The sequence below is a fragment of the Balaenoptera musculus genome, chromosome 4 (assembly GCF_009873245.2).
Source record: "Balaenoptera musculus isolate JJ_BM4_2016_0621 chromosome 4, mBalMus1.pri.v3, whole genome shotgun sequence".
Lineage (NCBI taxonomy): Eukaryota > Metazoa > Chordata > Mammalia > Artiodactyla > Balaenopteridae > Balaenoptera > Balaenoptera musculus.
This window is the reverse complement of record NC_045788.1, coordinates 96,603,179-96,626,578: the sequence shown is the minus strand read 5'-3', so window position 1 is coordinate 96,626,578 and position 23,400 is coordinate 96,603,179. Positions and strand designations below refer to the sequence as shown.

Below are 23,400 nucleotides of genomic sequence, written 5' to 3'. Positions count from 1 at the left end.
AAAGGAGAAAAATAAATGCTAAACAATAATCATATTCAGTCCTGATATCCAGTATATTTTTAATGCCTGTGTCCAGTTCTACTTTGGCAAAATAAAATGGTAGGCTGGGAATTTGATACCTTATCTCTCATTGGGGAAAATACCAGGGTGATTTGCCTGTTGTTAATACCAGATTTCTATGGCAAACCTCCTTTCAGGAGCAGGGTAACGTATTTCTTTAACTCAGTTTCCCCAAAAGGAGGTCCTTGTCAACCCTACTCACTCACTGAAAAGTTTTCCTACCACACCGAATTCATAAATACCCTTGGGTATGCAGTGTAACTTTCTTGCATCTTATATGGTGCTGGAGGAAAAAAATTAGGATTCAGGCTACAACTCTGCCTCTGAGAAAGATGAAGAAAACTTTTTTACCATGAGGTGGACAAACACCACTTTATCATTAGTGTAGAAATAGATTATATAAAATGGACATTCATTCTCTTTTATGGCTTTTGGGATCACATTTAACGTGCATATCCCATCTGTTCTTAGTCTAGGCCACTAAGCAAGTACGAGTGAAATCACAGTTGTGGAATTTGGTCCACTGAAAAGAAATGTGACTCCATTAGAACTTCTATGAGCTAAAGGGTAACCACCAGGGGAACTTGATGTCTGGACTTTTTTTAAAAAAGGTAACTTCAAAAAGATTAGTGGTGGGCAAAGTTAGAGAAAACCCATCACCATAGTGAACACTTCACCTTTGCTATGTAGTATTTTTAAGGATTGAAGTGGTAAAATACGAGGAATTTCCAGTTGTAAATCAAACTAACTGTCATCTGGAGGGTGACGGAGAAGGCATCATGGTGTGCGTCTGAGAAGGTCACGGCCATACAGAGCAGTCTGAGTTTATAAACATCCTAATTGGTTGCAGTGCTAGACTATACAGAGAGGAGCCAGATTAAGGAAAGGAGAAGCTAAAAAGAAATGTGCTACCAATAAATCCACCTTATACTGTAAATACATGATTCACTGCCTGCCTTAGTTTCCTGAGGAATTTAGACTAATGTGGATTCCTGCTGCTGCAATTGGCACTTTTTAACCATGAAGGCATGATTTAATAACTGCCATGCCAGACGTTCTAAAGTAGGTGAAATCAGTGGAAAGGAAAGAACTAGAAATATTCACAGGAAAGGGATATGAATCATTCTCTTTCTTGGTCAACAGCAGCTCCAACAAGTGCAAAGTTGTTTTTTTCTTTTTCCCTATGTGGCATTCCTCCGTACATTAAATTGAAAAAGAGCATGATTCTTAAAAGCAAAATCTTCCATGCTGGGGGAAACTTATCAGTGTAAATCATGACAATTTATTGAGAAGGCAGTTTTGATTTCTTTATAAGATTACTTACCATTATTATATTTTAGACCCATTTCTATTAGCCAATTTACCATTTATATTAAATAACCAATTAACTTACCAGTTATATTAACTGTCTTTTTGAATAAAGGGCACGTTTCCAAAGAACAGTTCAACTAACACGAGACAATTGTGAGTGGAATTGTCCAATATGGACAAATGTAAATGAATACGCATGAATGTTTTGCCAGAGTAGATGAGAGAATGAAGGTGTCGCTCTCTGATACAGATGGTGGAATAAGGAATTTTCAATAAGGTTTACCCCTGTAATAGGCTACAAAGAGATTCTCTTAGAAAAGTAATACACATAGACCACACACCCTTTTCACCTCCAGATTCCCTCTTCCTTTATTCTAACCTTGTACCCTAAGGTCCAGTCTGAGAGGAAGCAGGTTTCCTGCCCTTTCAGAGACCACTTTCAGAGCTTTACCTGTGCTCTTGGGTCACCTTCCCTCCCAACTCCTCTGGGGCCTTTTACTTTCCATTATTTCTAGTATCTTCTATTTTTCTCCATTAGTCCATATTTCCATTTATCCATGAGTTCCTCCCTCTCCACCTATACAACAGCTCAAATGCTCCAACATCCTAAAATTAAAAACCATTTCCTTGACATGGCTTCCCCTTCAAACCATCCCTTTCTTGCTCTCATTCCTTTCATCTACAAACTCTATCTGCCTCTGCTTCCCGGTCTCTTAACTGCATCTTCTCCATTCACTGTGGACTGGCTTCCTGATCTCCTGCACCCACGGATCCATGAGGCCTCATCCACAGTTCTGAAGTTCAAAATGCTCTGAAGACAGAAAGTGTTTTTTTTTTTTTTTTTCCTTAACTTATTTGACAGTAAAACCTGACTAGAACTGACCTGAGGCTATTTACAGTTTTTATTCATCCTGAGTAGTGTGACTGTTCATACTTCTCACTGAAGACTTATGAATATGCTTGTAATCTATGGTATATGTGCTGTTTTACCTTTTCAAAGCCTGAAAATCGCTGAATTCTGAAGCACTGGCCCACAGGTTTCAGATGCAGGCTTCAGGACCCACACTGTCAAGTCCAACAGCTCTTCTGGCATCTGTCCACCTCACTGTCATTGACGGCTGCCCTTCCCTGTCTTGCCTCCCGAGTCCCTCTTTCCTGCTACTCTTGGATCTTTTGACAGCAAATTCTGCTGGCACCTCTTCCTCTGTCCACTCTTTAAATATAACTGTGTCCCCTACGACTTTGATCTCTGATCTCTTATTTTCTCAGTCTGTACTTTCTCCTGGATGATGTCATTCACTCACAAGATTTAAGAACCTTCTATATGTAGACACATGACTCCCAAATCTGCATCCTAAATATCGACCTCTGTTTAGATATCCAAGAATACATTTCAACCACCAGTCTTACTGGCCCTCCAAACCTAGCATGTACAAACACAAGCCTTCATTCCTCCCTCTGTGTTCCCTGCCTTAGTTAATGGTATTATCATCTACCACCTGCCCAAGCTAGAAATCACAGTGTCATCCTTCTCTCCATAACACCATTCAGTCATTGTCTACATCCTAGCAATTCCATCTCCAAAAGACATTTTAGCATTAGTCCCTTCTTTTCTAACTGCAAAAATGCTGATGTGTGACTGCAAATTAGAATCTGTCCAAGAGAGCAGTTACAGAACATTTGTAGGATTGGATAGTCTGCTGAAATCTAAACTTTTTTGCCCCTGGTTTCCTCCCGATGACTGAAGTCTATCCAAATACTTCTGTGGTAACAGACGTTACCACAAAGCCAAGACAGCCCTTGGTACAGAAACAAATCTACAAAGAAGGCACAGCTCTGTTGAGCCAGGCATCAGGGCGAGTCCTTTGCTCTGAATTCAAAAGCATTCTTCCAAGGCAGATCAAAAGAAAAGCCAGTTCTGTTTTGGTTCTGGACACGATGTGTGGGCTCAGTTTGTCTGGATTCCTCATTAAGTGTTGTAGATAATTCAACTGAGTGACTGAAAGATATTTTCTAAAGGCCTAACTGGATGAAACCTGTGTTATACCTAGGAATCTATAGAATGAAAGAGCTGTACAGATAACCCGAGACTGACTTATTTGGTACAGGTCTAAGAATTCAGTTTTGTCACTTCTGATATCTCTCAGTATAAATTTTGAGATAAACATTGTGTTAAAACATAACTATGTCCTGATTTCAGTACTACTTTTTACATTTTTATAGAGCGTCTATCTCTATAAAAAGGATAGAGATACAAGTACACATTAAGTTTACATGTAATTTACCCTGTTTTCTGAGGAGCCAGTAAACAAGGTTGTGGGCTCATTAGGATGCAAACCGGAGCCTAGATACAACCCCAAAACTGTTTGAATCCAGTCTGTTAAAACACTTGGGAGAACATTAAATAGTAGTAAAGATTGCCTATGATTCTTCCCGCAGCATCACACCCCTGGAGCAATAGGGGAACCCGTGATGGACACAATGGCAGGACCAACACTAGGTTTAGAGACAGAATTCAATCTGAACGTTTGGAACTGGAGAGTCAATAGAATAAGCTCAATGAAGGCTCCAGAGAGAGTGTTTGTGCTGTTATTCCAGGGCTCAAACATACAGGTCAGAGTGCCTGTGAAAAAGAAGGTGTTGATGGAATTAAGGCAAATATTAGACATTTAAAAAAGAAGAAAACGTTGAACTATTAGATATATTGGTTTAATGAGATTATGTCATATCAGGACCAATAGTATTGCTTTCTCTAACGAAAAGTGAATATAATCACTCATATATACTGTTGTTATCTGTAATGACTTCATTTCCGTTACATATTTTTTCCTCAGTTGAAAACAAGAAGCTGACCTTTTGCAAGTGGGAAGATCAGCTTTCTCCTTATTGGCATTTATAATATTGACTGTTGCATTTAGCAGTACTAATTTAAAGTCTAGACTTCAGGGCAAAAGAGGCTCTTTGCAGCCTATCACCACCTGCAACAACCTAGCCATCCCACAGCGGCAGTAACACCCTGTGCTTATACAACCTGGAAAACATGATAGCAAGTGAATTCACTTGCTTCCCAAATGCCATCATTTCAAGCTACAGCTCAGAAATCCTTTGGTTCTAGGAATGTTCTATATGCTTCTAGGACCATCTAAGAATTTATAATAATTGAACCTTAAAAAAAGGGGGGGGGAACTTATTGTATTTCTCAGATACTCTAGTTAAAAACTTGGTTTGGCTTATTAGTGAACCAACAGTGAACTAATTAGTGAAGCTAACAGCAGCTTTGTATGGTCACTTGAGGATCTAGAGAAATGTCTGGGTTCTTGCAGTCCCTACCTTGACTACTCCCACAAACACGAGATTATTCCCCCCATAAATGGGCAAAAAGCCTTCTCAAATGATAGGCAAGAAATTGATCTGTAGCTAAAGAAATCATTTTTTCCTGTGTGAAACAAATTTCTTGACTCAAGCAACTGCTCCATGAATGGGTAAAATAGAATTTAAAAGGAAAAAAAAAAAAAAAACCCTCAATGCTGGATAGTGTAAAATGTTTGAACCCAAGAAAATGGTTAAACATCATTTCCTCCATTTGTAAAACATCATTTTATCATTTTTGTGGGAAAATCCCCAATTCTTTATTTTATCTTGGTGAAACGTGAGCACAGCACAGTTAACGTTGATAGGTTATTTTTTGGAAATCAGAAAGTAAGAGAATTTTAATTCTAGAAGAAGCATTCTACCCTTGGCATAATTCTCTGCCTTTGGATTATATCAGTGGCTTACCATATGAGCACTTAGATAACTCTTATGAACACTTTGAAATGATTATATCATGCATGATACAACGTGGTACCTGAACAGAAGTGAAACATGGACCTCACATCCATCAGTCCTCATGTTTCATTTCAGCAGAGTGTGACTGTAGAATACATTTGGCTTAAACATGAAATAAAGCATTTACCAGGCGGAGTATAGGCCACTTCTGGACTTGGTGATGTCTTTGGCTTCGGAGTAACACGCTGGAACACCTTAGGAGCTGAAAGAGAGAGCTCGGATCATGAGTCATTTGGTTTTAGCATCTCCCAGTCTTGCTTAACACATAAGATATGACAAAGTATAAGACTGATTACTGATTTTAAAAAAGTATTGAAATGGGATTTAGATGAAAAAATAAACCTTAAGCTCTAAAAATAGATCAGTTAGAATTCCAGATACTTTAAGAAAAATGAAATCTGAGAAAAAGCAAAATTTGACTAAGCATAAGGATAGGATGAATAATTTTTTTAAAACATCATTTCAGAAGAGATAGCAATTTAATTAATGTAAGAGTGCTCTTCTTTTCTGGATGTTTGCTTGACTTCTTAAACCCATCCCCATGTCTTTCTGTGAAGATGAATTCAGTGAAGTATGGAAAAGAGCAGCTTAAAGTCAGCTCAGCAACAGCAGAAAGAGAAGTGGGCAATGGAATGCAATGGGTGGGCTTGCATTCTACATCCCTGGCAATTGTTAGGCTCTAAATAAACCTTTAAATGACATGTTCACAAACCAAAATTGTCTTTCCACAGCTGTTCCTTTGGAGTAACAAGGTGCTAATGTAATAGATACCAGGAAAAAAAAAGGTCTACTTTATTTATAGCTCATTTTACAATTTCAAAAGTACTTTCATAAGGATTATGCCCTTTGATTCTCACCGTAATGCTGAGAGGAAGGAATTATCAGCTTCACTTTAAAGCTATTTGCCTGGAGTCACATGATCATTAAGCACCAGAGACAAGACTTGAACACTGAGGTCCAGACATGACTGATAGGTCCCAACACTTGGGCTCGCTATATCCCAGCTCTGCAGGTCATGTTTTAACTTGTTCCTCATTTTTTTAGGTGGAAATAATAAACCGGTCCTAACTGAAAGGGTGATTGTGAGAATTAAGTGTGAAATGTCAAAATGATGTGAAAGCTATACCCCTATAAATATGTTTCTACTTCTGGAGAATCTTTACAGATTTGACATTGAAGGATCTGAGTATATTTTGCTTTTTACATTGTTTGCCCCCTCAAGAATTAGGAGCAATTTTGATGGTTATAAGATTTCTAGATATAATATTATTAACAGGACTGTTCACTATTACTTATGAACATAGGAATCTAAAAATGAAACCTGTATTTTAATGATGAAATATTCTTGATGGTTTCTTCCAAATTTTTGATCCCAGTATCCCCTCAAATGCCAAATATAGTAAATTTAAATTTTGCTATCTAATTTATCAACATAGTTTAAGTATAAATGAGATGGCATGCCCAATTACAGAATTTCATTCTGAAAATAGTGGTAGATTAATACATTGCATTGCTCTTTAAGTTGTACACACTATTGTTAGATGATGCCCTTAGAGTCCAACAATAATAATTTGCGTTTGATATTGATATTGCATGTACGAACAGAACATTCTCCCATTCAAATGGCCTTTTGAAATTCACAACAGCTAGCCAGGTGTAAGGAGGGAGTACAACTAGGGTTTAAATATTTGTTTTTGAACTACTGAGTGATACATATGTATACATAAACAAATATCCTTGAAAGACTATAAAAACCTAGGGTATTGCTGGGATCTATTAAGTAAAGCTCATATTTTCCTGGGTAAGAGAGATCCTAATTTCACCCACTTTTAAGAGGAGTAACTAGAGTGCATTTTTTCATGATCAATTTTCCAAATAGTCCCCTTACACTAGGTTGCCCTGACAAAGCTAGAAGTGTTTGGATTGTAGCTACTTTCCAGGGGAGATGCTGATGGGCTGGGAGTTTGCTCAGTTGGGACAGAATCAGGATGCTCTCTTGTTATAGTCTGCAGTCACTCCAGGGTTTCAGAGTGAGAGTGGAACCACTGAGCGTATGCATCTATCCATTCTGAAGTTGCTTACCTTGTCGAGGAAGGTTAGCTAAAGGTCGAAATCAAAATCAAACAAAGTTGAAACTTAGAATACAGTGTCATAATGGGAAATTAGAGTAAGCTCCTGATTTACTATATTGTATTTTTATAAGTACAGAGTACAGCTCAAAAAGATAAAATTATGAATAAGTCTTCCTTCTTAGTTCATATCTCCTTTACTTTTTAAAATGTTACTAACTAGGACTTTATATCCTCAATGTCTTAACTTCTAGCACTTCTTGTTTCTCATCTTTTCTCTTATTTTCAATCATTCATTGTTTTATGCTTTCTTATGTCTTTCCATTTCTCCTTTTTCTGCCTCATTTGTTCTATGCTTTACATTCACATAAAAGGTTGAGAGCTTCTTCTTGTGATTTTATCTGCTGATTTCTTAAAGTTAGATTTTAGTTTCCTATCCACAAATTTAATATACTTGCTTCGTTTTTTATTCTTATTCTATTATTCATTACTTATTCACTAATCATCAATTATTTTTCCCAGTATTTCTTATATATTAATAGTTCAAATTTATTTCTTGTTATTATTTTAAATTTCTTATTCTTTCAGATGATTGTCGCTTTGGTACCTTCATCTACTTACATATCATACCCATATTATTTTTTAGCAAAGTTTTAGTAATTAAATAAAAACACATTTTAAAATACATTAAAGCAGATTTAAAATCATTAGCTAGATGTAGTACATGGAACTGTTTTTTAAGGAGTTTTCCTTCAAAGAAAAAGTAATAGGTAAAATTTCTCTCAGAAATATTAAAGAAAGTGTTAATACCTCTCAGATATTAAAGACCATCCCCACATCTACAGTTTTTTTCTTTCAGTAGGGATACTGAGATATGATTAAAGAATTTGTGTTGGTAATTCAGAACTACTACCTAGATCAAGCATAATTTTGATGCTGCTAACATTTTCCTTTCCCCAGACCATTGGTGATAGTTAGGGTTCCTTTCCTAGTAAATTGGGTAGGTGCACTTTATATGCTTTTTGGAAGTGGGCCATGTTTAAAAAATAAATTTAGATTTAGGGGATTGGCCTAAACTATAACTTCCTCGACTACAGAAGGATGAAATTTTGTTTCACATTCCCAGTGTCTAGCACATTGTCTGGCGCGAGGTCAGCATGCAATGAATAGTTGTTAAGTGACTAACTGATGAAATGCATTAGTTAATCAGCCACTTAAGCATCAAGGGTGGTACAATTTTAAATTAGGAGAGAAGAGAGACAGGAGATCAGTTGATTCATAACAATAGACTAGGCATGACTGGGTATATGCTTGGAGTAGGGACCAAGGTTAGAGATGTCTGGAAAAACTGATGGACTGCAGAGGCCGGATGAGGAAGAGGATAAAAATCGATGTAAAATGCTCAGTATCTGCAACAGATATAAATGAGAAACTGAAAGGAGGGAAAGATGAGCTTTCTTTGAGGCATGTCAATTTTATGGTACTCTGAAATGGAGATCTGCCAAGGCAGTCAGAGGAATTGGACAAGATCTTGGTTGAGAAGTTAGGGTTAGAGTTAATCATTCAAGAAAGAGCTTCTTGAACAGAATAAAAAATAGTTTATAATGACTGTTGTTTAGGTCCTTCCCAAAATTCCTAGCAAAACAACCAAAGCAATATTATGTTATTATTTTACAGGAGAGGATATATATTAAAAATCTTCATGACCTAATGTTAAATAAAATTGACTGAAAGGCCAAAAAAATTAGGTGATTGGCAGCGGGAGGACATTCAAGGACCATGGAAGGTTTTCTCAAGCTCCAAGAAGTGAAGGGAGTAGGCAGGCTACTCTTTTAAGAAATTCCTTTCTCCTCCATCCCCCTCTCAAATAATATAACAAAAGGGAAGCTTCTGGAATAAGCTACTCCAATAATATACTTTTTGATAAAGTCTAAAAATAAATGTAAATATTAGGTTTCAAAGGAAGTCTTATTTTATAAGGGTTAAAAACCTAACTTGCTATAATTCAACAGAGTAACTCCGCTAACATCAAACTTTTTAGGCCAGAATATAAAATAAGTATTTACCTGGCTGTGTCGGTGGGATTCTTAGACGTGGAGATATTTTTGGTTTGGGAGGAGCTCGCGGTGTCTGCTTGGGCACTAAAAGAAAGGATATAGGTTCGGAGCTCTTGAGGTCTTCAAGAGTCACAGTACCTAAACCTCTAGGATTTCAAAGATGTTTGTTGAGTAATTGAAGACCTAAATACACAGCAATTAAAGTTCCCAAAGAGCCACAAAGTATAAGATAGTAATTTTCTTATTATAATGGAAAAAAAAAAAAAAAAAAAACCAAGGCAGCACATTAAAGATATCCAAGATATTCAGCTGGCAAATGAAACTGTTGGAATTTTAGAAATATCCACTTCAAATACCTATTAAATAGGTTAAAAATAAATTTCATAATAAAATAATTCATCATTATAAGTTCACATCGTTTTAGCAGAATAACCCAGTATAATATTTTAAGTGCAAAGAGATACAATTTCTTCTAAATAAAAAGCACATTACATTCCAAATATACCTAAAAAATAAATGTACCTTAATAGTAAGTGCTAATGGAAAAAAATTAATCTTGTTAAACAAAACACAATTTTTATTGGTCATATTGGAGAAGAAAAATTGAACAGAAATTGAAAGGATACATTATTGAAGAAAGTTATTCTTCTGCTGAGCAATTCCCAAAGAAGTTCTAGGACATTCAGTGTAAAAAATCAATTATTTCTTCACCAAGAAAATTAAAAGTTTATCCTGCCGGAGGAAAAGAATTATCAAATGAAAGATCGCAGCTTGTGGAAATACCTCATTTGGTTGAGTTCAGTGTGTTTGGGATAAAGAGAGATAAGAAGAAACAAAATGTTTTTCAAGGTCACGGAGTTTCAGGCACCTTAAGAAAAGCTTGCTGAAAATAAGAGTTATTAGATAAAAGAAGAAGCTGAGTCTGTAGGGACTTCTTCCTGATTCTTAATCAAAATATACAAGGCATGCAATGGTTTCAGTGGAATCCTCTCGCCTGTGGAGAGATGAACAAGATGTTGGAGATTACATTGGTTTAGGAGCCTGGAGCTGGGAGATTTAGAGTTCGCTTTGCGGATCACTCAGTCTACAACATTGGGTTCTTCATCAACAGTAACAGGATTTTTAAACGCCCTTCCAACCCTAAAATTCTATACTTCTACAGTGTCCTTAGTCTTGTGAAAGTCTGACTCTGAACTGCTTTGTTTGCCGAGGTTCGTACTGATAGGTTATTTGCTTCCCCAGGGTATAAGAGACCATCTTGCAGGTAAAGGCATGTCATGAGGCAATTCTATAAAAAATGATTCAGAATGAGATTAGTATCACTGATAGTATCTATGACTAAATATTTCAATCATATTAATGATTAAAGCTATTTTAAAAAAAAACTTTAGAAAAGTTAGAGATAATTGACACAGATCCAGTTAATGCAGTCAGTGTGGAATTTTGGTAAAAATTAAACTGTAGAGTTTAATAGGCAAAGGATATTAACAGGGTTTAACAGGACATTTTAGAGGACAATGAATAAGATTAATATCCATATCTCCTTTGGAATTAGAGCCATATAAAATAGTTTAATGGCCATCAAAATACAAGTTTGGGCTTATTTATGATAAACTGACGTGTAAACTGACGTTTATCAGAGAGCCTGTAGATATTGAGAAAATTTTCCCTTGTAAGAAGCATATTTAGTTATCCGCATTGATGATTTGTTTTCCCATATTTCAAATTCCACCATCAAGTAAACCCTTATGACTTGCCAAGTAACCAGTTTGACTTCAGTTTCTCTTATTTGTATGCAGTGAAATGGCCAAACTGCCACAGGAAGGAGCAGTAGAAAGTAGTAAGGGACCTGAATAATGACAGGATGACCGACCAATTGTACCCCTTTTTGTGGAATGCTCCAGTATTTCTGGAGGTTTTGGTTAATCTTAAACAAATTAACTGTCTTAAAATAGTTTTTATATGACCACAGACCTTGTAAAACTAGTCAAGATGATAAAGTATTTAAAATTGGGATATTTATATTTTAAAAGGAATATAAATGTTCTTCCCCAGAAACATTACTATTTTCTGTATGAAAGACTTGCAGAGTAGCTGAGAGGCATTTTTCAGTTATATCCTAAATAATGTTCACAACACTGCCATACGACTGGCTATAGATTATGGATAGAAGGAGGAGTGGGGCGTCAGAAAGGTAGGGTCAAAGACTGTGAGCAGTGAGTAGTGATTAAGTTAGAGCTTCTGATAACTAGTAATAGTGCCCATATATATTGTCTTTCCATTCTTGTAAGTTCTGCAAACACTCACCTTCTACATGAAACACAAAATAACATATTTACCCGGTTCGGTCTGAGGCTCATCTGGGCTGGGTAGGATTACAGTTTGGGAAGGCAGAGGTGATGTTTCTATGGTAATTGAAGGAAAGTACCCAGGGTTACTATAGCACTTCACACACCTTGAGTACAGATGACAGAACAGATGGTAACAAGTAGATTTTAAAGAAAAAAAGAAAGCAAATTGCAAGTCTACAGCAAAATAGCACTCCTACTTCTTCATAATGCATTTAGTTTAAAAGCTGCTTAGAGATGCCAGGTTACAAAATACTTTCAAGGTAAGCAATAGCCTTACTTTTTAAATCCTTACTCCACACTAGTACATCCCCAACAGTGCCAGAAAGATAGGTTCTTGGGGAACCATAAGGAGAAAAATAAATAAAAAATGTTAAGGCATAAGCCATTCAGCAGCATTGAATTTTGTTTAACTAATGAAGAAAAAAATCAAACATGTAAATGAATGTGATGAAATGAGTGTTAATGGAAAGTATATTGCTAGGGCAGAAGGTATAAATGGATCATCATACAAAAAAATATTATCTGAAGTATTCAACGTAATACCAAGCTGGCAGAATGTTTAACATTAGGAAAAAAGACACTTTAGATTTGACAGTTTTGGTGACTGAAGTAGAGAGAGACCAAGGTCTAGATACAAAGCTGAATGGAAGAAGACAATTTTTGGACAATGGTTATGAATAGAAGCACCTAGAAAGAAAATTAACTGCCATGACAAAGAATGATGTTGCAACATGAATTCACAATGAGGGAGAACCTGGCTTCTCAGGTGATGGCGACAATGAGGGCAAAAACTCCCAGGGTGTGTCATTACCTAGCGTGGTCTCAGGTGGTTCAGACACATTTGTAATAGATTCCACAACTGTATCAAAACAAAGGAGAACAATTTTAAAAAGCTTAAGATGTTAGGCCACAGTCATGTATCTCTTTCTTGAATATCAACACACCTCATTCTCTTGAGAATCTGCATCACATTTTTACAGATAGGACGATGGATTAGGATAAGAAAAAAGAATCAAGAGGGAAATCCTATTCTATAACCCTAATCCTCCAACTAATATTTATGTTTTAACTGTCATTAACTGTCAAATTTATTATGCCTCAATATTTAGATACCACAGAGAAACTGAAATTTATTTCTGTATTCAGAGAGTCAATTATCATTTTAATTTTAAGAATTCAAGAATTTTAGAAGCTATAGCTCTTCAAAGCTATTCCACTGTAGATCAAGTACCCCAGCTTGAACTTTCAAATTCCATGAAATGTAATAGATACTAATTAAAAATTTTTTGAATAAAAGAATAGAAGCATGAAAACCTTTACCACCTTCAGTCTTTGGCTCCTCTGGCCTGAGTGGTACTTTGGCAGTGGAATATACATAATCTATTTCAGTTGGTGCTAGGGAAGAAACAGGGAATGGCGGGTTAGTGGCGGACAGAACCATAGCACCCACTGTAATGGAACACTGTTTAATTTGAAAACAGGTTAATTATCTTAAGTAGATAGATTTGTGAGAATAAATAACATTTAGGTAGATTATGAAGATGACTACAATGAAGGCAGGAAATGAAGGCAGTGTGCAATGTGGAACACATACACACAAACACGATAACTGGCAGGGTCTACAGCGATTTCTACCTGGAGCAAAGCAGATAATTTCACTTCCTTATTTTTGTTTAAGGATTCTAGTGAGAAAAAGACATAGAGTGAGTCCTTTGAAAGCATGGGGATGAATCCTAAAAACAATATGAAAATGAAAAATAGGATGTGTATATTTGTATTAAAAGTGATCAGAATATTAAAAAATGAAATTGTGCATTCACAGTGAGAGGAAACTAAGCAAGGAAATTGTGAAACTTGCATAGCAACACAGCAGATACTAGCAAAATGGGCTGTATATAACATTTGACTGTCAAGATTCACTGGATGAGCACAGGCAATATGTGCGGAGCCATGAAATGTCACAAAGCATGAGGACATCCCAAAATGACTTCCACAATGAGATGGAAAAGCACATATATCTGACTTCCCATTGGGGAACATTGTTACCTATAGCTTCCTTTGATGACTCAGTGCTAAATGTAACCAATTCCAGGACTTCAGAAACTAGCAAAAAACACAAAATGGTAAAATTGATCAAGGATGGGTTGTTGTGAGCATTGAATGAATTCATACAAACTAAGTATTTAGACAAGTGCCTTGTACCAATAAGTGCTCAATGTCAGCCGTTACCATAATAACAATAGTACTATTAACCCTAAAGGAAACCCTAATAACCGAATTCAGAATTTTATATTATAAGTTATAATTAACAACCATAGAACCTTGTTCCATCAACATAAGCATCAAAACGCCATTTAGCTAATTAAGAGATACACAAAAGGGATGGAAAGAAATTATAAGCCTATGTTAAAAATAAGATCTGGTGTTTCAAAATAAATGTCAGAGAGTTGCAATAGCATTGAAAAGCATGATCTTTAAAATTTGTTTTTAATTTTGAAGGGCAATAATGTTTAAGCTCATACTGTGTAAGGTGAAATTTTGTTATCTTTACTGAAGTGAGAACTTTCTCGTTCCTTAATGGTCACAATTGAATGAGCATTCTTTTCACATAGCAGAGCAGAAGTTTAGCTTATTACTAAAGAGAACCACAAGTCTGTAACTTAGTGAAAAATAAAGGTAAAGAATAAAATCAGTTCTTCTAACTGGTTCTGTTGACTACTTAATCAGATATGTGATTATTCTCTAATATTATACAGAGCAAACCCAAATGAAGATAAGTATTTCTATACAGTTGAATAATATAATTAATATGAAAATAATGTATTACTAATTTACACCAGTATGCAATCATGGAAGAAGCATGTACAATATACAGAGTTGTTAAATGGGTATTCTTTTGTAGTTTTTAATATTTGGAAATACAACACTTGGGGTATGCCCCCTGAAGCTCATGGTGTACCCAGATAGATTAAATAATCTATTTACCAGGTTGACTTTGTGTCATTTCTAGGCTTGGTGATGTCACTGGTTTCAAAATAAGAGTATGCAGTTCAGTGGGAGCTGAAAGAAGAGGGTCTAAGTTGTCAAACTAATTATGGATAATTTATTTCACAGGTAGCAACACATAGACCTTCAGAATCACAGGGTTATGGAGAGGCAATGCAGAGTATGCATTATTTAAAGCAGACTGGCAAATTATGGCCCTCCCAAATCCAGCCCTCTTCCCGACCTGTGAGCTAAGAGTGATTTTTACATTTTTAAATGATTGAAAAAAAATTAAAGGAAGAGTAATAATCTATGACATGTAAAAATGGTATGAAATTCAAATAAAGTTTTATTGGAACACAGCCACACCTACAAACTAAGATGATTCAAGGCATATTTACATATCACTTACATCTTGGCTTTGGTTACCTACAAGTTACAACAGCAGAATTGAGTAGCTGTGACAGACTGAATGGTCTAAAAAGTCTAAAATATTCACTATTTAACTCTTCACATAAAAAAATTTGCTGATTTGCTGATCCCTGATTTTAACTATCCTTCTAGAAAAAGGCAGAGCCTATTTGAAAAACTGATGTTCTCAATGACTATTGTATCTGAATCTATATTCCCACAAGGGTTTTCTAAGTATTTCCTACAGCTGGTTTCATGACAGTATCATTAACAAAATATTCAGTATCATCTAGGAGTGTTTTATTCTATGTTCCAGTTTGACCACCCTGTTGGGTACCCTCAATAGGTGTCAAAACTTTTTTATTTTGCTGTTCCCACCATTCCAACCACTAATTCAAATACTACTTAATTTCAAAGCTCAACTATTCTCTATCAGCCCACATAGATCCTTGACTCCTTTAAATATTTTCTTTCTAAATTTTTTACCAAACAAGCTGCTTTTGTATAAGCAAATTATCTTTTATCTAAGAAAAACTCAAGAACAGGTTTTCTTCACAATTATATTGTACTTTATTCAAGAGGTAAAACATGTCCTTACTTTTGATCTTTTCCTCTGCTTCACACCCTACCCTACTCAACTGCTAATGTGGTGCTGGGACCACAGAGAGCAAGGAAATGTTTGTTTACCTAAGACAAAGAAGCAATGCTATTTTAAAAAGAGACGAATGGAATAGAATGCTAAGAGAATTGAATAAGATGCATCTTTTGTCAGAGAGAATCCTTATGCATTTGGCTACCATATAAATCTCCAACCATGAACCTTCTCATCCACGTGAAATTATAGAGATTCTACCTTCTCTCTTAGAGGGCATAGAGGTGGGAAATGCAAGTTAGCAAGCCACATCACTGTCACTCTTGGGGCCCAACTGCAATGGGCTAGAAGGACTCCTTAAGCAGAAAACCATAGATTTTCTTGATTTTTAAACTGTGAAGCTTTGGGAAATTTAGTGTTTGGGAGAAGGATTTTTTCCCCTATGATTTGAAACTAAAGGAAGAAAATCTTGAGTTGCTATTGTATTTGTAGGTCTAGAAACCATCAACAGCATTGTACCTGTACCAATGTTTTGTAAAATATTAGATTTTCTTGAGTTTATTGCCTAAGTTTGAAAAATTTTACTTTACCAATCTAATTTGTTCCTTATCACTGAGGGTCTTTTAGAGACCAAAATAATAACAAAATTTGTTAATTTAAAGATATAGGTATTAATGTGTATAATTAGATACTCAGAGAGATTCCTACTTAGTAAAGATTAAGAACCAATATTAAACTGTGGTGGAGAATAAGGAATAGTCAAGTTCATCAATGATGGGGGAGCCTGTAACTTAGATTCACTAGAATTGACACTTCCAGGAAGCAACTTGTTTTTGGTAATTTAACATAACAGGGAAACCTCATTCCTTAAAATAGGAAGAGATTAATGAGGATATCACAAAAATCTTACAGAAAGTAAGTTGCTCGGAGAAATTTCGTGGTACTTAATTATCATCATTTTATAGATCTAAATATCAAATAGAAGGCAAACAATTTAGACTTCAGACTCTTCACTGAATCTTATAATGAAATGTTAAAGGGGTTTTCATGGAAGATAGATTTCCTCAGCTGGATCCAGGGACATCTATTAAAAGCAACAGGTAGCACTTTAATTAAGAATACTGACTACGTAAAAGATGAAGCATGAAATAGAATTACAATAGCACTTGAAGGAAGCGGGAGAAACTCTGGCCATGACAGTGATAGAGCGGGTTTTTAATGAGTGTAAAAGCATTTAATGAGGTCACAAAAATCATTACCTAATGTTGTTTCTGGAGCTTCAGAACTATGAATAACAGGTTCAAAGCTAGTAGCAGGAACTAACCAAAAGCAACAACATGAACACAAAGTTTAAACACACATAGAAAGTCTTAATTTTTCTTTCAAAACATTAGTTTCAAATGACAATTTTTTTAAGCTTTTGCATTCATAGAAAGCAAACAGTCTCTATAGCTAGGAATAATTCATTGCAGAAGGTAGGCACAACCTTTGAACTCTGCTATGAATCTTAGTATGGTCAACATGAGCCTTTCCTAGGTGTTTGATTTTCTGATTCTCATATGGAAGCTAGGTTTGGAAAATCTGTTTAGGCAATATACACAAAAAAATATGTGAAAGTAACTTGTTACATTTCTTGGAAGCTGAAAAAAAACCCTATATTTATGTACTCACAGCTATAATAAATTGATCACGTGTTTAAATGTAGATATAGCAATAAATAACCATGAGTGACTATGCCAATCTTGCTATAAATAAGAGAGACCAAGAACTTCATCCAAGAAGCAGCTGTTAACCACACCTCAATGCCTTGACTCTTAGGGAACATGAAGGCTGTTACTTCCCATTGGAGGCACTGCTTTGGGACTCCACTGGGACAGACTGCTAGGGCTTACCCCTCAAACCATGAAATAACACATTTACCCAGTTTGGTCTGAGGTGCTTCAGGGCTTGATGTGGTTTTAGGTCTGGGACGTGGACGACGAACTCGTGATGTTTTAGGAGCTGAAGGAAGAAACGTTGGATTACTCTAGTGAAGTTGGTTTTGGAATAAGGTTCTAGATTTTCTAAATATGTTATATTTCCTTGAAATTTAAGACATGTATTTTAAAGATGCAAATATGTTCGCCTATTTTGTTAATTCTTTTATCACTGAAGATTCTTCAGAGGTAAAACTCGCACATAAAATTAAGTCAAGAAATGAAGAGTCTTGTAAATGTCTAAAAAAGGTAAGGACTATCATCAAACTGTACTAAGTTCACACTAAGAAATTTAAATATGCCCCCCTATCCATGGAACCATACAAATTGTTATGATTTAATTGGTCTAGAGAAGACATAGACATTCCCGACCGTGTCTGAAACTAAGCTTTAAATGTGAGCACTGTTTAGACAAAAGTACATGACACAAATTCAATTAAGATTACATGGTAGACAGACATTTTGATCTAAGTCCATGCATAGCTTTTAAAAACAACAGATAACTTCTTTTTAGAGTCTTCAATACTCTTATTAAGAAGAAAAATAAAGTTGAAGAACAGCAGAGGATGACAAGATCATCTTATGAAGCTGGTGATAATGTTATTACAATGATGATGATGATAGAATGAATTGACAATGAGCAGGAAAAAATTGTTGAGGAACACAGAATATCATTACCTAACGTTGTTTCTGGAGTCTTGGTTCTAAGAGTGACAGGTTCAAGCACTGTAGGAAGAACTGGCCAAAAATAATAAAATAAACCAAAGAGATTTAAAAAATTCACTTGAAGACTAATTTCAGAAGCCAACTGTTAAGCTTCAGGACTGAGAGAAAGAGACACACACTTGTTCTTTGCAAATTTGACCAAATTGTGGCGAATATCAATGCATCTCATAAAATAGGTACACCATTGCACTTTGCTCAATATCACTGTGGTCAACAAGAAATTCTACATGTTTGATTATCTGATTCTGGTATGGAAGACTCTTCTGGACAAGCTTTTTACACATTTATATAATATATACTTTTCTAACTACTGGAAAAAGCATTATCAGTCTATTTGTACTTCTATACAGGTTGACATAAATGTCTACTATTTCAATAATCATGGGTACAATAACGAGTTCGTATGTTTGAAAGTATAAGGATCAATGTAACAAATGGAGTGTGTTCATCAAAATTTCAAAGTGGTCCTTGATTCAATAAAAGTTAAGAAACTCTGTCAAACCCTGTTAGAGAAGGAAAAAGAGTCAGCCTACTCTAACACAAAAGCCCATCATTTAAACTTTCAAGACTCAGGCACATTCAAAAATTTGACCATGAACTAAAAACATCATTCCTTGAAACAAGAGATCTCCCAATATAATCATATAGATACTAATTCAATAAAAAGTAACACAATCAAAAAAACATGGTATTTCCACAATTGATGAGGAAAAAGCGAGTGATGAAAATAAGGGATAGATGGAAATTCATGTTTGAAAGGAAACTTAAAATAGCCAATGCTGTTTAAGCAAATGCACGTGATCACATGACACAGCGTTGAGTGGTTACATGGCAGTTTGACATCCTGAAATTAGTATACACACAGTTCTCTTAAATTCAACAGATAACTTGACATAGAACGTAGCAAAATTGCAAGGTAAAGACTGTAATGGAATGACAACAGAGGGTATAGACATGGTTTTAAGATGCAGGAGAACCTGTGGGTACAATGGTATGACAATGAGCAGGAAAAGCACTATTTGAAGGACACGCATTCTCATTACCCACGATTTCTGGAGCTTCAGTTCTAAAAGTACCAGGTTCAAGATCTGCAGTGGGAACTAGTCAAAAGCAAGGAAATAAACACATGTGAAAAGTCAGCAAATTAAATCTTACCAGTATAATAGTGCTTCAACAGGTATATAACAATTTAAAATTATTTTTCTGAAATTACATACTTGATATTTAAAGATTTGGTCGTCACCTAAAGCCAGGTAAACTTTCTTTATGAGACAGTCACAGCCTACACAATCTGATAAATATCTCAATAAAGTCAACATGATATTCTCCTAGGTGTCTAAGTACCTAATTCCAATCATTGTACAAGACTGACCTAGGAAACTTTAAACATTTTACCAAATATATACTTATGTAACTACCATGGCAGTTGTTGGCTTTTCTGTGGAAGCTTTAAGAAAACAGCATGTCCAAGTGTTCATCACAAGGAAGAAAAATATCTTTTTTTCTGTTTCTTTAATTTTGTAGCTATATGAGATGATGGATTAAACTAAGTAAAGTTATTGTGGCCATCATTTCACGATGTACATAAGTCAAATCATTATTCTGTACACCTTAAACTTATACAGTGCTGTATGCCAATTATATCTCAATAAAACTGGAAGAAAAGAAAGAAAATAGCATGTCTAAATAAGCATGGATACAATAAATAGCTTTTGTGTTTGAAAGGAGGCCTAGAAAAGAATTAAGCAAAGTGAATCATGTAGATCTTGTTGAGAGCTCATATTTAGAAATAGGCTGAGACCTTGTTTAAGGCAAAGGCACTCAACACATCAGAATAAAGAACATATAGTGTGTGGTGCCCAGTAGAGCAGCTCTCTGCTCTAATCACAAAAATTCCATACCCTAGATAGGAGGGAGAGACAGTTGCAGGAGAGATCACTGATGCTTCTAGGGTCAGACCCAAACTTCTGGGTCATACCTTCAAGGATTTTCTTCAACTGCTCCTATGGACCCATCCAAACTCAGTACTATTCATCACCTCTTGGAAGCAGAACCTCCCTTATTCCAGAAGTCTGTGTCCTCTGGTTGGTCTCTACACCTTACTTTCTGTCTATCTCCATGATTTTAAGACCCAACCTCTTTCCAACTCCTTATTCCTGTCCTTCACAGACTTTTCTCTCTTTCAGCTCAGAGATGTTTATAACCCCTGCAAAAAACAGCTCATTTTGCACAGACACACTGCCTTGGTTCAATCTTTTAATGTTTCACATTGAGGCAGGTTCTGAATTTGACTCTACTACAGACTGCGAAGTAAAAACCAGCCACCAGCTTCTGCGATATCCTCACAGATCTTGATGGGCTGTGGGGAGATGGAAGGCACTTCGTGTTTGTTTCTTAAAATAAAAATGCTTGGTTCTGCTTAAGACATTTTTTTCTTTAAGAGAAGAATGGAATGGAATAAGAAAAAGTAAATAAAATACATAGTAAAAGAGTAGATCCTTGTGTAGAAAGCACAGGGGATTCAGCTGCCACACGCGTCTCCCCTATCATGTTTTCCTTTGCTAATTCAACAGGGGGAAACAGCAGCAGGTCATTTTGTGCCTTTGTCCACATGGGGCTCACAGGGGCTATCACTCCCACTGCTAGCATGAACCCCAGACTCCCAAGAGTTGCAAGGACTCAGTCCTTTAACGAGAGACCCACATTTACCCGGTTTGGTTTGAGGTGCCTCAGGAGTTGGTGTGGTTTTAGGTTTGGGACGTGGACGACGGGTCCGTTTTGATGTTTTAGGAGCTGAAGAAAGAAAACCTTCAGTTACTATAGAGTCTGTAGTTCAGAAGCTATGGGTAGCATGACACATGGCTCTAGGTTTCCTAAAACTTATTAGATTTCCTCATGTTTTAGGAAATGTGTCTTTGTAACTTTTTAATTGGAAACTTTCACCCTTATTATAATAGTATGGCTTTTTTTTTTTTTTACAAGTGAAAGTTCATTGGCAATGAGTCAGTTATAAAAGTGAAGCATCATTCAAGAAGTGAAGAATCATTCATAGAACTCTTGTTTGAATAAAAAGGATAAGAATCACTGCTAAACTATTATGGTAGTGGTGATAGCCAGGTACAAACTCTTTGACAGTTTACTAAAATAAGACCATGTCATTAACTAAAATGTCAGTTAAAGAACAAATATCACAGACAGTTAAAAAAACAGTAGACCTTTAGATCCACAAAGAACCCTCCCTGACACCGTAATAGTCGTTAGAGTCAAGAGAATTGCTTTTTAAACCCAGCTTTTACAAAACATTGGTTAAAAAACATACAAGATGACAAAAACAATTTCAGATGGTTACATGTATAACAGTTGACCTGAGTTAGGTTCATGCATGGCTCTCTTAAAAACAAGGGATAACTTGTTTTAAGAGTCAGAGACTTCAATTCTTTTAGGATGAAGAATATCATGGAGTGACAACAGAGGATGATGATGTAGCTTTATGAAGCAAAAGAACCTGTAGCTTCGATGTTGATGGAATGAGTTTGACAATGAGAAGAAAAAGCACTTACTGAGGATCACAATGTGTTATTACCTTGTGTTGTCACCCAAGCCTCAGTTCTGAATGTAACAGGTTCAAAGTCTGCAGTAGGAACTGACCAAAAGTATTAAAAATAAACCAAGTGATTGTTTTAAATAAGCTCAAAACATTTACTTCAAAAAGAATCTTACTAGTATAATATAGGTTCTAGAACTACATAGCAACTTTTAAAAACTCTTAAACTAGAAGAGTAAAAGTTGATTTCCTAAAAATTGGCCATACCTCAGTCAGGTACCTATTTCCTTATTCCTCCTTCTTTGATGATCTGATTCTAACTAATAAGCCTAGGTGGGATGTGTGGGTATTGCTAAGAACTTATCTTTGGAAAGAGGCTGAGGCCTCAGCATGATGAATCAAATTGGGTATCCCTCCAGACTAAGCAAAGAAAGAGCATGCCTTCATGAGCAAAGAACAGCTTGCTGATATATACTTGATCAAATCTCAACTGCTTCATCAAGTGCCTAAAGATCTCCACCATAGGAGTCCATGGACCAATCAAGATCTAGAAAAGCTTTGACTACCACCTTGAAGTCAGACATCCTTTATACTAGTATTACAGTTAGACTTTCTCCTTTGGTTGGTCTCTACTTATATCCATTCTTTCTGATTTTATTCCTTTCCATCTTTCTACTCATCTATGTACTATGATGATTTCAAGCCTCCACTCTTTTTAAATTTATCTTTCCCTGCTCCAAATATTTATGTCCCTAGCACATCTTGTTGGTAGCACCCAAATATCAATCTTGTATTTGCATAGATGCTGTCTAATGCCATCTTCTATTTTATTTACAAAGGAAAGGCTTTTGTTCTTAACTGTCTTGAAGGTTTGAGGACTATAACATGTCTCCCACATCTGATACATCATCTTTAGAGGTATACAACTTGGAGGATACTGAAGGCATTTAGTGTTTGTCAATTTGAACTGAATATGCCTAATTTTTCACAAGAAGCTTTATTTTCAAGAGATAAATGGAAGTTAATAAAATGCACAGTGACAAAGATTTTACAGAGGAAGCAAAAGGCATTCAGCTGCCCCACAGATCTCCCCCTACTGTGCTCTTCTTGCCAGCTCCACAGTGGGAACTGCAACTTAATACGAATTGTATCTTTACTCTCATGGGGTGTATTGGTTACTCCCCAAAACTGGGATTACTCAACACCCTGCTGGGTTAGGTTGTTGGGACTCTAAACCAGGAACACAAGTTTACCTGGTTTGGACTCAGGTGCTTCAGGACTTGGTGTGGTTTTTGGTCTGGGACGTGGATGAATTGTCTGTTGTGATGTTTTGGAAGCTGAAGGAAGAAATTCTTGGGTTATTATATAACTACATCACCCATGGTTCTGGAAGCTATGGGAGGCAAAAAACATGACTCTAGATCTTCTACACCTTGTTAGATTTTTGCCTGTTTAGTTTGAGATTTTTGTCACATACATAACTCCTTTTA

The 23,400-nt window shown here is 35.9% G+C and overlaps 1 protein-coding gene across 11 annotated transcripts in view; it reads right to left on the bottom strand.

Moving 5' to 3' along the window:
- The window catches only part of LOC118894889 (ABI family member 3 binding protein), a 260,700-nt gene that overhangs the window by 62,676 nt on the left and 174,624 nt on the right, over window positions 1-23,400 (bottom strand). For 5 of the 11 annotated variants that reach the window (XM_036851585.1, XM_036851586.1, XM_036851588.1 and 2 more), the window contains 13 exons: window positions 23,164-23,247; window positions 21,950-22,009; window positions 21,076-21,159; window positions 19,410-19,466; window positions 18,319-18,378; window positions 17,585-17,665; window positions 14,662-14,736; window positions 13,723-13,779; window positions 13,000-13,071; window positions 12,488-12,535; window positions 11,665-11,730; window positions 9,335-9,409; window positions 5,327-5,401 (listed from right to left, as the gene is read on the bottom strand). In XM_036851585.1, coding sequence (XP_036707480.1) covers window positions 5,327-5,401; window positions 9,335-9,409; window positions 11,665-11,730; window positions 12,488-12,535; window positions 13,000-13,071; window positions 13,723-13,779; window positions 14,662-14,736; window positions 17,585-17,665; window positions 18,319-18,378; window positions 19,410-19,466; window positions 21,076-21,159; window positions 21,950-22,009; window positions 23,164-23,247 — 894 coding nt within the window. Of the gene's footprint in view, window positions 1-5,326; window positions 5,402-9,334; window positions 9,410-11,664; window positions 11,731-12,487; window positions 12,536-12,990; window positions 13,072-13,722; window positions 13,780-14,661; window positions 14,737-17,584; window positions 17,666-18,318; window positions 18,379-19,409; window positions 19,467-21,075; window positions 21,160-21,949; window positions 22,010-23,163; window positions 23,248-23,400 lie in introns of all 11 variants that reach the window. The other 6 variants (XM_036851591.1, XM_036851592.1, XM_036851584.1 and 3 more) reach the window with 5 other exon arrangements.